This window comes from Dreissena polymorpha, chromosome 5 (genome assembly GCF_020536995.1).
Source record: "Dreissena polymorpha isolate Duluth1 chromosome 5, UMN_Dpol_1.0, whole genome shotgun sequence".
NCBI lineage: Eukaryota > Metazoa > Mollusca > Bivalvia > Myida > Dreissenidae > Dreissena > Dreissena polymorpha.
The window spans coordinates 54,302,229-54,314,628 of NC_068359.1; the positions used below are offsets into that span (position 1 = coordinate 54,302,229).

Sequence of the window (12,400 nt, forward strand, 5' to 3'; positions counted from 1 at the left end):
TGTTTAAGCTTTCGCAAGCAAACAAGCCAAAAGACTCTAGAAGTATACGATAAGCCCATCACCATTATGGAGTATTTCCGAAGATTTGTTGTGATGGCTCTGTCCATATTGAGCAGTATATTGCATAAAAGCATACGCTGTTTAGATGAAAGTAAAGGCAGATGCGGAATCCCTGGAACATGTATACTGAACTGTCATGCTCTCAAGAACTTGAAAAAAATAATTGACCAGTTAATTTTAATGATTTCAAGATGTTCATCCTGGGCTGAGCTTCTATTAATAGCTTCATTTTATATGAATTCAAGGAATTGGATGCAGGAAACTTTTCCATATATGTTCGGCTGTATAATGGAAATATTCATGAGTGAAATGGAAAACAACACATCAGAAAAGGTTATCAGCCTTTCTGAGCAAAGAAGAGTGTGTGATGGTATGCAATAATTCATTTTTTTTTTCATATATTTTAACCATTCGGCCATCCTTAAAAATTCTTTTGTTTGGCATAACCCGACCGACCCACTAAAATCGGCCCCACTGACTTTATTTTTTGTTACTTTCCAAAAATAAACTTTTTTTTGCTCGCCGAAAATTCTTTCCGCTAAATTTTTCCTTTCCAACTGTTATCCTTTTCGGTTATTTGCGTCATTTAATTGAATGCTCTTTCAAGGATATCTAGAATAGTAATGAACAAAACGCGTACCGGTATTTATTTGAATCGCCTATTTATTTGACATATGCATATGCGATAAATTAGACTTTAAATACAATTAAACCGCTCCTGTTTTTCTCTTATCCCTTCAATTAAAATACGCTGCTGTCGTTCAGGATAGTTCGGTAGTAAAAAAACAAATTAATTAATTATCACCGTTCAATTCAATTCGGCAATCGGCAGAGATGTGTAATATTATCGCCATACAACTAATTATTTAATTATCACTCTTTAATTCAGATCGGTAAATATTCTGTAGAAAGATAAAAAGTGGTCAGCTTAGAAATATTTATTGACGGGTATTGTCACGTTTTTGTTTTATTTGCTTATCTCTTTATACGACTTTCTAACAGGGTCGCTATTTTGGAGGCAGACGGCGATATTAAATGTGTATTTAAATTATACAACATCTGCGCATGAATGACCCAATATTATCTGATAGCTCCACCCGTCCTCATGTTTCATTCGACGTCAGGTCATGAGTAAGCCAGCTCAATGCTGATTGGCCAGCTATCATTTGCACTTCATTAACAATAAGGTCAAGCAATGTCTAATTGGGTACAGACCGGGTTTTGTTTACTGTTCGAATTGCAAATACTTTCATTGAAACAAAGAGACAAATATAGAAAACCAGTGCGGATTAAAATGGGGGATGTTTTCAACGAAATTTTACTAGATTTTCGCATTTTCGCAATTTAGATTTTTCTTGAGCCAAATTCTCAATATTTTCGCAAATGACTCAAATGGCGAACAACAGCGTGAGCATTGCAAACGTGTTATTATTGGAATAAATGCTCACTATTACAGCGCTTGCGCTGTCATTCGCCAAAGCGGAAGTATAGCGAATTGGGCTCAAGAAAAATATAATTTGCGAATATGCTTAAATCTCGTTAAATTTCATTGAAAACATCTGCCATTTTAATCCGGAGTGTTTTTTTATAACTATTTTTCTCTTTGTTTACATGAACAATTTGAAGCGTATATGGTAGCTGGCCAATCAACATTGAGTTCGCTATCGGGTAATATTGGGTCATTTATGCGCAGATAATGGAATACACAGTTGATATTGTCATCTGCCTACAATATAACGGCTGATGGCAAAAGTCGTATAAAAAATAAGCAAATGAAAAGAAGCGTAACACTCAATAAATTATTTTTAAGCTGATCACTTTACAATTTCTACCGACTATCGATCTGAATTAAAGGATGATAATTAAATAATAAGTTACATGTCAAAGATGTTGCACCTTTCTGTTCTTGATTGAAATTAAAATGTTATACTAGTAATTACTTTGTTGTTTTTTACTCACAAACTATGCTATTGTAAAGTAATATGTCAACCAAATAGTATGTTAATTACATATTTGCTAGCTTACTTGTTTTCATTTTCTGTAGTCAAACGATATGCACATTTTATTTCATGTGCAAAATGCATAAAAATTTTCGGACTGTCGTTTTCAGATAAAGTATTTTTCGTCGATTATATTATATTTTCAAAGTTCTTTATAGAAAAAAAAGACATACGAATACACGTGCGATGATACGGACGGTGCAGAAAAATCTTTACCAGAGGCGGAAGACTTGGAGCTTTATTTGATAATTACCTTTCAGTTTGGTATATGTCGGAGTTCAATGTCAGAAAAAAAAATACAAAAAAAAAAATCCCTACCTACCTACCCACCCAAATTTACCTGGGTCAGGTTATGCCAAACAAACAATTTTTTAAGGATGGCCTCAATTAATTACAATTGTAGGTTCTTCAAATAAAACTATTGTTTTATAATTTACCAAGCATCTCTGGGGCTGTTATTTGTTATTGTTTTACTTGAAACTCTTCCACTATATAGGATATTAGCAAAACTGCATGTTTCAACAGCTTAAATTGTTAAGAAAGGCAATTGGTGTTGTCAATTTCTAACAATTTGTGTTGTTCATGACAAGCGATGGTAGAGATATGGATGACTCCAAATTAGAAATTTATTGTGAAACAATAAAATTGAGAGTATTTATGTTGCGAAGCAAAACCTTTGTCATAACAGCAAGAAACGTTTTACATGTGGCCTTGCTAGATTATAATGATGTAGGTCTTCTTCACATTGGTCATCAAACATGTACAATTAAACAGTGAGGGTTAATAATGCACTAATACGGTATCTTTCCTTAGGAGAGGTTATTGATTTGAAGGGGAAACGCAGAATCTATATTGATGGACCTCTCCACCGGGCAACCTCTGATGGGCAAATGAATGATGTGCAGGAAAGTGTAAATTCCACAGGTATATAACAGCACATGATTGTTACTGCTGCAAAATAAAAAGTTCTTACAAAGATTGTAAAAAACATTCTCTTCTGCAAAATTAATTATCTTTTGGAAAGAAATCGTAATGAAATGATCTGTATAATGAGCACGTAGTCTTGGAATGAAAACATTTTTGTTTTAACATTTCGGCACACAATCCCAACTATTGGTTTTAAAGGATAAAGAATCTTAATTAGAGTAGTGTTATATACAAAACGTTCATATATTCAAACTTTGGGACATCAACAATTCAATCTCATTTATATATCGTCCAGTCTGTTTTTAGCTCTGCGTTTTCGGAGAAAACCCGAGGTATTGTCATAGCCAGCTCGTCGTCTGACGTCCACCGTCCGCGTTGTGCTAAAACCTTAACATTGGCTTTAAAATCAAAGTGCTTCCACCTGCAACTTTGAAACTTCATATTTAGATGCACCTTGATGAGTTCTACACGCAGCACCCATTTTGGGGTTACTAGGTCAAAGGTCAAGGTCACTGTGACCTCAAAAGAAAAATTATGACAAGCTTTAATTTATTCAAAACTTCACCCGTAGCGGAGCGTGGCACCTGTTATGCGGTGCTCTTGTTTCTATACTATCCACTGACTTGTTCTGATGGCATTTTATTAGGGGTCATGTTCAGATGGTCTTTCAATAACCAATCAATTTAAATGAAAATGATTTAAATGAAATGTCAACTGACAATGACCTCTTACGCAACGTTGACAAATAATTGAGCAAACTTTATGTTTTGATTTTATTGACATTGAGAAAAAAAATCTGGTCATTACATGCTGCTCAAGTGGAATTGTTTAAGATAAAAATCAAGATGGCAGTTAATCCATCCTACATTTGCCCTGATGCACAAACCAATTCTTTGAGAGATTCCCGAGACAAAACTAAAAGAGCATCCTATAATGTTTATGACATAAACTTAACTCATTCTATTGATATTCACATTTATCACAGGGATCATTCCATAATACATAAAAACAAAAAGAAAAGTAAATTTTTGATAATGTAAATGTTATGAAGATGTTAATGTTTAAGAAATAATATTTTTCTATCATGGTTTGTTGTCAAATAACCCACAGTAAGGAGTATAGATGAGTAAGTATTAAATCACGAGTGCGAAGCACGAGTGATTTGATAACACGCATCTATACAACTTACTGTGGGTTATTCGACAACAAACCATCATAGAAAAATATTATTTCGATTCTTACACGATTCTGATTGATGTGGTTCAAGCTTTAGGACGTGAACTATATTTTTCAATACTCCTCCCTTCTAAGTACAAAGTTCACTATTTAGTGACGTCATTGAATTGTACAAACATATGGCGTCGTTTTCATTCATAAATATTTTGCAAATGACGTCACTTTTAATGAAAACAACAATCGTAGAAAGTTAATGACGTCATGTTTATTGATGCTACATGTTTTCTGAATTACGTTTCCTAACAAATAACATTCTTTGTAGGCAAGGTTATGCCACTTATCACCAAATATACAATTTGTTGTTTCATTACATTTATATACATGCTACATTTTATTACATTTATTTAAGAGCGGGTTTTAGCACATGCATATTACTGAAATTTTTTCTTTAGTTTTTCGGACCTATTTTTGAAACATTAAGCTCCGCCCATAAGTTATTGCAGAATAACCCACACTTGATTTCCTTCTTTGTCTATAGAAAACAAGTCGAGTGCCGTGTTAGAATTATTCATAAACAATTATCACTTATGAATTATAATACTCCGTTATTATTAAAACAACTCACTTATAAAGCACATTTTTATTGTGCTTTGTACTTGAAGAATAATGACCAATTAAATTTTGTTGATATTCATAAATTTACTTTGTGTTATTATGTAATTCCAGCCAATGTTGTTGATCAGCATGATACAGAGCCTAAGTACTTGATGACCCCATCTTTACCAATAGAATCAACACCAGGTATCTAAATTGATATTCGAACATATCATGTAAATGTAGTAACACATTATAGTGTCTCTTTCAAATTTAGTAACACATATTGTTTCTTTTAAATTCAAGTTACTTAACAAACAACAAAATTCATTAGATTGTGCGTGTTGATATTTGTTTGTGTACTTTCAAGAATATGTTCAGATCAACAGTAATTCATAAGTTAATTCACTGTCCATCCAAATTTGTGGCATTTGTAAATAATATTTAAAGCTCAAGATATTTTAGTTTTTTATGCCCCCAACAGGCGGCATATAATTATCGCACTGTCGGTCGGTAGGTCAGTCTGTATGTCCATCAGTCACACTTTTCATGTCTGCTCTCTAATTCAAGTAGTTCTCATCCGATCTTAACCCGATACGACGCTAAATAAACGCTAGATATGGTTCAAACGATGGATGAAAATAATATTTTTGTGCATATGATTTTCAAAAAATAGAAAAATCACTAGCCTGATTGGTCTAGTACATAGGGAAATTCAGTAGCCCAAACGAGATGAACTAGCCCCGGGCTATAGAACTAGTGCGAATTTCGAACACTGTGTCTGTCCTGAAAATTTCATCCGATCCTCACCAAACTTGGTCAGAAGTTGGATCTAGATAATGTATAGGTCAAGTTTGAATATGGGTCATGCCGGGTCAAAAACTAGGTCACGGGGTCACTTTGTGCATTTTAAACTGAACGTTTTTCCAAACCATAACTATGTAATTTATCGTTAGATTTAACATTTGTTCACCATCATGGGACGGTGTGTCATGCAAAAGAATTATGTTGATATCTCCAAGGTTAAGGCCACACATGGAGTTCAAAAGTAAAAAATGGCCATAAGTGAGCTTGTCTGGGCCATAACTACATGTATGTCATTCATTGTGAGATTATAAAATTACTGTTTACATTCATTTTGTTCACAGTCATTGGATGGCGTCTCATGCAAAAGAATTCAGGAGTTCAAAGATCCAAATGTCCATAATTGATAATGGCATAATAATTCTTAAAAATTGCCATAAAGTAGCTTCTCTTATTTTGTAAAGACAGCATCCAAATTTTCTGTGTCAATGCAGCATGTAGGGGTTTACGTCATGTCTGTGACAAAGCTCTAGTTATATCTATCATTAGGTAGTATTATAAAAACACTCATTTGTTTCCATATAGGTACAGATTTGCAATTTTGCAACTGGTAACAAAATACAATTTATATTGCTGAAATCTAAATAAAAAAAATTCTGAAACTAAAAGGCGCTGAATTTCTATAGTTGGTGTGTAACAGTGTACATGTATGTAAGTCTTCTAAAACATTGATCAACATCTGACCCCTGGGGTGAAAGCTGGCCTCAGGCAATCTGTCACAGTACATGTATTTTTATAAACTTGATAGTAAATAATCTGCATGATGAAGTACATGTGTTGGCCATACAGTATGTTTTGTTGTTGACCATACAGTATGTTTTGTTGTTGACCATACAGTATGTTTTGTTCTGGATTTTTAGTGAGTGATACCGGGGATAACAGATCGATACTTGAACCAATTGTGGTTTCATCTACTGCTACTCCTGTTGTGTTGGATGGTATGAGCATGTTTCCTATCAAAACCAATAATAGTCATGATGAACTTTTTAGTTTAAAAAACTTAATGGCAATCATTAGTCATGCATTATAATGCATTATTTCAAATAAAATAAGACGTGTAGCATAATGTATTCATAATAGGTATTGTCCTCATTTTACATGGTATTGGCATAGGGTGTTTTTTTCTGTTTCTGTGTATAATTTTCTGGTATGAAGAAATACTTCTTCAGCCTCTATTTTACTATAATATGTGATTAAACATTTTCAGAAACTAATAAAAAAAATTTGCCTTTCCTCAGTTTGTTTTTGTTTCATTTCTGAAACCATTTGTATTCTCATTAGTTTTTATACCCCCATTACCATTGGTATGGGGGCTATATAGGAATCACGTCTTTCTGTCTGTCCAGAAAATGCTGTCATTTATCGTTAAATTTTAAAATGACTTGGTACATTTGTACACCATCATGGGACGGTGTGTCATGCAAAGAAGTATGTCAATATCTCCAAGTCCAAGGTCACACTTGGAGTTCAAAGGTCAAATGCTTGTCAAGGCTATAACTTTGTTATTTATTGTATGAATTGGAAGTCATTCGGCTTATTTGTTCACCATCATTCAAAGGTGTGTCATGCGTAAGAATTACGTCAATATCTCCAAGGTCAAGGTCACACTTGTGAGTTCAAAGGTCAAAAATGGCCATAAATGAGCTTGTCTGGGCCATAACTATGTCGTTCATTGTGAGATTTTAAAATCATGTGGCACATTTGTTCACCATCATTGGACGGTGTGGCATGCGAAAGAATTACATCGATATCTCCAACATCAATGTCAGACTTTGAGTTCAAAGGTCAGAAATGGTCATAAATGATCTTGTCTGGAACATAAGTATGTCATTTATTGTGAGATTTTCAAATTACTCTGTACATTTGTTCGAAAATTATTGGATGGTTTGTCATGTGAAAGAATTCCGTCAATATCTCCAAGGTCAAGGTCACACTTGGAGTTCAAAAGTAAAAAAAGCCATAAATGAACTTGTCCGGGCTATAACTATGCCATTCATTCTGATATTTTAAAATGACTCTGTACATTAATCAATCACACTTCTAACACTGAGATAATTCTAACTTTTGTTTAACATTATTTCCTACCTCATTGCATGGAATCATTATTTATCCCATCATCAGACGTGCATTGTCGAAATAAACCACTGTGGAATAAATTTACCTGTATTTCAGCAGTGCTGAAATATAGCTGTCACGCGCGGTGAAGAATGTTCATATTACTCAGAATCAACTATAAAGTTATCATTTTTAGTAAAATCGAATCAGATTCAACAAAACAAACAATTTGATACCAAGATGTAATATATTTTTAACACATAATGCAACTCAAAAAGCAAATTAACATTATTTATAAATATTAAGTGCGCGTACTCGTGACGTCATTATTAACACGTCATACGACACAATGCATGTTGTTTCACGCTAAAGATACAGTTGTTAAGTGTCTTTTTTCATTATTTCTTGAAAATCGGGGACGTAGAGGTATGATAAACAGAAAAACAGGTTAGTTACTGATCTTTTTGTAATGTATTAGGCTCGACACGATTAAAAAAATGAAACAATGTTTGCTTAAAATATCTTTGGGATTTTCCGTCTAGTTCGATTTTCCTAATCTATTTTTAAAGAAATAATTTACGACTAAGAAAATTGATGGGATAAATTGAATACTAGGTCGGTGCCGAATAAAGCAAAGTTTATCTTGCTCGGCACGAAAATCTGAACCACTCGCCAAGGCTCGTGGTTCAGATTTTCTAAGCCTCGCAAAATAAACTTTGCTTTATTCGGCACCGACCTAGTATTCTCTATATCCCACACCTCTGGACGGTGTTTGGATGTGGATGCGAACTTGAGGTGCAAATTACCATGAGGAAATATTTTTGATTTCCCTCCATTTATTATATCTATCATTAGGAAGTATGATAAAAATACTCATTTGTATCAAAATTGGCAAGTTTTGCAATTTTGCAACTGGGAACAGGCACAATTGTTAGTGCTGAAATGAAAATTAAAAAGTCTCTGAATCTAAAAGGGGCTGAAGTTCTATAGTTGGTGTGTAACAGTGTATGTAAGTCCTATAAAATATTGGTGTACATCTGACCTCTGGGGCCAAAGCTTGCCTCACGCCATCCGTCTTTTTAGTCCCCTACCGGTTTCACCGGAGGGGACTTATGGTTTTGTATCCGTCAGTCCGTCACACTTTTCTGGATCCTGCGATAACTAAAAGATCTTAATATTTTTTCATTAAACTTGGAATATGGATAGATGGCAATATGGATATTATGCACGTCATTGCATTTTGTTCCTACGTCAAAAATTGTGGTTGCTATGGCAACAAATAGACTAGAAATACTGCTGAAAATGGTGTTTTTTCTGGATCCTGCGATAACTCTAAAATTTCTTAATATTTTTTCATGAAACTTGGAATATGGATAGATGGCAATATGGACATTATGCACGTCATTTCATTTGGTTCCTGCGTCAAAAATTGTGGTTGTTATGGCAACAAATAGACTAGAAATATTGCTGAAAATGTTTGTTTTTTTTTATCCTGCGATAACTCTAAAAGTTCTTAATATTTTTTCATGAAACTTAGCATATGGATAGATGACAATATGGACATAATGCACGTCATTTTATTTTGTTCCCACGTCAAAAATTCTGGTTGCTATGGCAACAAATAAAAAAAAATATTCTGACAATGGTGGAATTTCTGACAATGGTGGAGCCGGTAGGGGACTTTTATTGCTTGGCAATAGTCTTGTTACATGTATTTTTATAAACTTTATAGTAAATAATCTGAATAATAACATAAACATGTGTTGACCATACAGTATGTTTTGTTCTGGATTTTTAGTGAGTGATACCGGGGAAAACAGATCGATACTTGAACCAATTGTGGTTTCATCTACTGCTACTCCTGTTGTGTTGGATGGTATGAGACATTTCTTTTCAAAACCAATAATAGTCATGATGAACTGTTTAGTTTCAAAAACTTAATGGTAATCAGTAGTCAATATATTATAATGCATTATTGTTTTCGCTCTGTGTGTCTGTCTGTGAGTCTGTCACACTTTTCTGGATCCTGCGATAACTTCTAAAGTTCTTAATATTTTTTCATGAAACTTGTAACATGGATAGATTGCAATATGGACATCATTTCATTTTGTTCCTATGTCAAAAATTCTGGTTTCTATGACAACAAATAGACTAGAAATACTGCTGAAAATGGTGGTTTTCTAGATTCTGCTATAACTTTAAAAGTTAAGTTCTTCAAATTTTTTCATGAAACTTGAAACATGGATAGATGGCAATATGGACATAATGCACATCATTTCATTTTGTTCCTATGTCAAAAATTCTGGTTGCTTTGGCAACATAAATAAAAATATATAAAAAAAATCTGACAATGGTGGAGCCGGTAGGGGACATATATTGCTTGGCAAAAGTCTTGTTTCAAATAAAATAATACGTGTAGCATAATGTGTTCATAATAGGTATTGTCGTCATTTTACATGGTATTGGCATAGGGTGTCTGGTATGAACAAATTACTTCTTCAGCCTCTTTTTTACTATAATATAGTATTAAACATTTTCAGAAACTAATAAAAATAATTTGCCTTTCCTCAGTTTGATTTTGTTTCATTTCTGAAACCATTTGTTATCTCATTAGTTTTTATACCCCCATTACCATTGGTAATGGGGACTATATAGGAGTAAAGCCTTTCTGTCTGTCTGTCCAGATAATTCTGTCATTTATCATTAGATTTTAAAATGACTTGGTACATTTGTTCACCATCATGGGACGGTGTGTCATGCAAAGAAGTATGTCAATATCTCCAAGGTCAAGGTCACACTTTGAGTTCAAAGGTCAAAAATGGCCATAAATGAGCTTGTCTGGGCCATAACTATGTTGTTCATTGTAAGATTTTAAAATCATGTGGCACATTTGTTCACCATCATTTGACGGTGTGTCATGCGAAAGAATTACGTCGATATCTCCAACATCAATGTCAGACTTTGAGTTCAAAGGTCAGAAATGGTCATAAATGATCTTGTCTGGAACATAAGTATGTCATTTATTGTGAGATTTTCAAATAACTCTGTACATTTGTTCGAAAATTATTGGACGGTTTGTCATGTGAAAGAATTCCGTCGATATCTCCAAGGTCAAGGTCACACTTGGAGTTCAAAAGTAAAAAAAGCCATAAATGAACTTGTCCAGGCTATAACTATGCCATTCTTTCTGAGATTTTAAAATGACTCTGCACATTAATTTTGTTCACAGTCATTGGACGGCGTGTCATACAAAATAATTCAAGAGTTCAAAGGTCAAAATTGCAATAAATGATAATGACATAATAATTCTTAAAAATCGCCATAAATTAGCTTCTCTTGTTTTGTGAAGACAGCATGCAAAATATTCTGTGTCAATGCAGCATGTGGAGGTATACGTCAAGTCTGTGACAAAGCTCTAGTTTAATCTTGTAAAATAATGATTGATGTTGTTATCAGATCAGGTCCTTTACTTTATTTATTAAATCCTCCATACTGTGAATCTACTATGAGTGATTTAAACAACTTGGTCATGGAAAACTTCATTGAGCACACATTTTATTTTACAGTATCATTAAAAGGTATTACTATATTCTAATGGACTTTGGTCATGCATATTCATATGATTGTTTAAGATTAGGGAAACTGAATGCAATTGTGTTGCCCTATCCATCTTATATTTTAAAATTCTTATTATTCTTACTTCAGAACCAGATCCATCTTTAAGAGCCATGGATAACCAGGCTAACGAACCCACAAGACAGCTTCCAGCCCAGTTTGATGCAGGTTCAGAACAGTTGACTGACATGTTTTAATAGCTTAATTAAGTTACCTGCTATCATATTGCTACTCACTCCGAAGGATCGTAATTAATCCGGAAACTTTCTGTCCAAAGAATCCCACACTTTTCATAAACCCGTCGGTCAGGTCAGAACGGTCACATAGTGCTGTGTAGCCGTATAACCAAAACAGGATATTAACCAGAATCACTCTTATTCCGGATGCGTTATACAAAGGCCGACATTTTTGTTATTTACTTATTTGTTGCTTCTGTTTCGCTGGATTCTTCTGTTTAACAGAATAGAGAAGTTTTTGTATTGTGTTAAAGCATTCTCCGTATATACATCCGTTTATTTCTGTATTGTTTTGTGTTTTTGTTTGTTTGTTCAAGGCAAAATATGCCTCAAACACGTGGCTCATGTGGACACATAAGGGCAGCATGGGACAACCATGGTAGCTGCCTGTCGTGTGCCGGATGTACCCAGGATAACTGCTGCCCTTTCTGTGAGCATTGGTCTGCAGATACCTGGGCCATCAAGCGTCGACCTTTCAAGAGTCGTAGAAGCAACATGCATAGTTCAGATCAAAGTAGGGAAAGTTCCGTTTGTCGGGACTTTTCACCACACGATCTTGACCATATGCCATCAGGAGATGCCATGCATCCGTCCTTGCCCGGTGACGACACCAGACAAAATTTGCCAGGTCCGTTCATCGGGAACGACCAGTTGACCGGTCCGGAGACTTCACCGGTCATGCTATGACCGGTGTCGTCACCAGTCAACCGGTCACTGACCGGTCCCGTCACCGGTCATGCTATGACCGATCCGGTCACAGGTCATTAACCGGTCCAGTCACCGGTCATGCTATGACTGCTCCGGTCACCGGTCATTGACCGGTCCGGTCACCGGTCGGGTACCGGTCTGTGCCACAGACCGTTCCGGTCACCG

The 12,400-nt window shown here is 34.8% G+C and overlaps 1 protein-coding gene across 1 annotated transcript in view; it reads left to right on the plus strand.

Annotated features, from left to right (window-relative positions):
* The window catches only part of LOC127881316 (uncharacterized), a 50,006-nt gene that overhangs the window by 17,905 nt on the left and 19,701 nt on the right, over positions 1-12,400 (plus strand). The window contains exons 2-7 of the mRNA XM_052429071.1: positions 9-430; positions 2,874-2,984; positions 4,890-4,964; positions 6,482-6,559; positions 9,475-9,552; positions 11,382-11,459. Of these exons, the coding sequence (XP_052285031.1) occupies positions 67-430; positions 2,874-2,984; positions 4,890-4,964; positions 6,482-6,559; positions 9,475-9,552; positions 11,382-11,459 (784 nt within the window). The 5' untranslated portion in view covers positions 9-66. The remainder of the gene's footprint in view (positions 1-8; positions 431-2,873; positions 2,985-4,889; positions 4,965-6,481; positions 6,560-9,474; positions 9,553-11,381; positions 11,460-12,400) is intronic.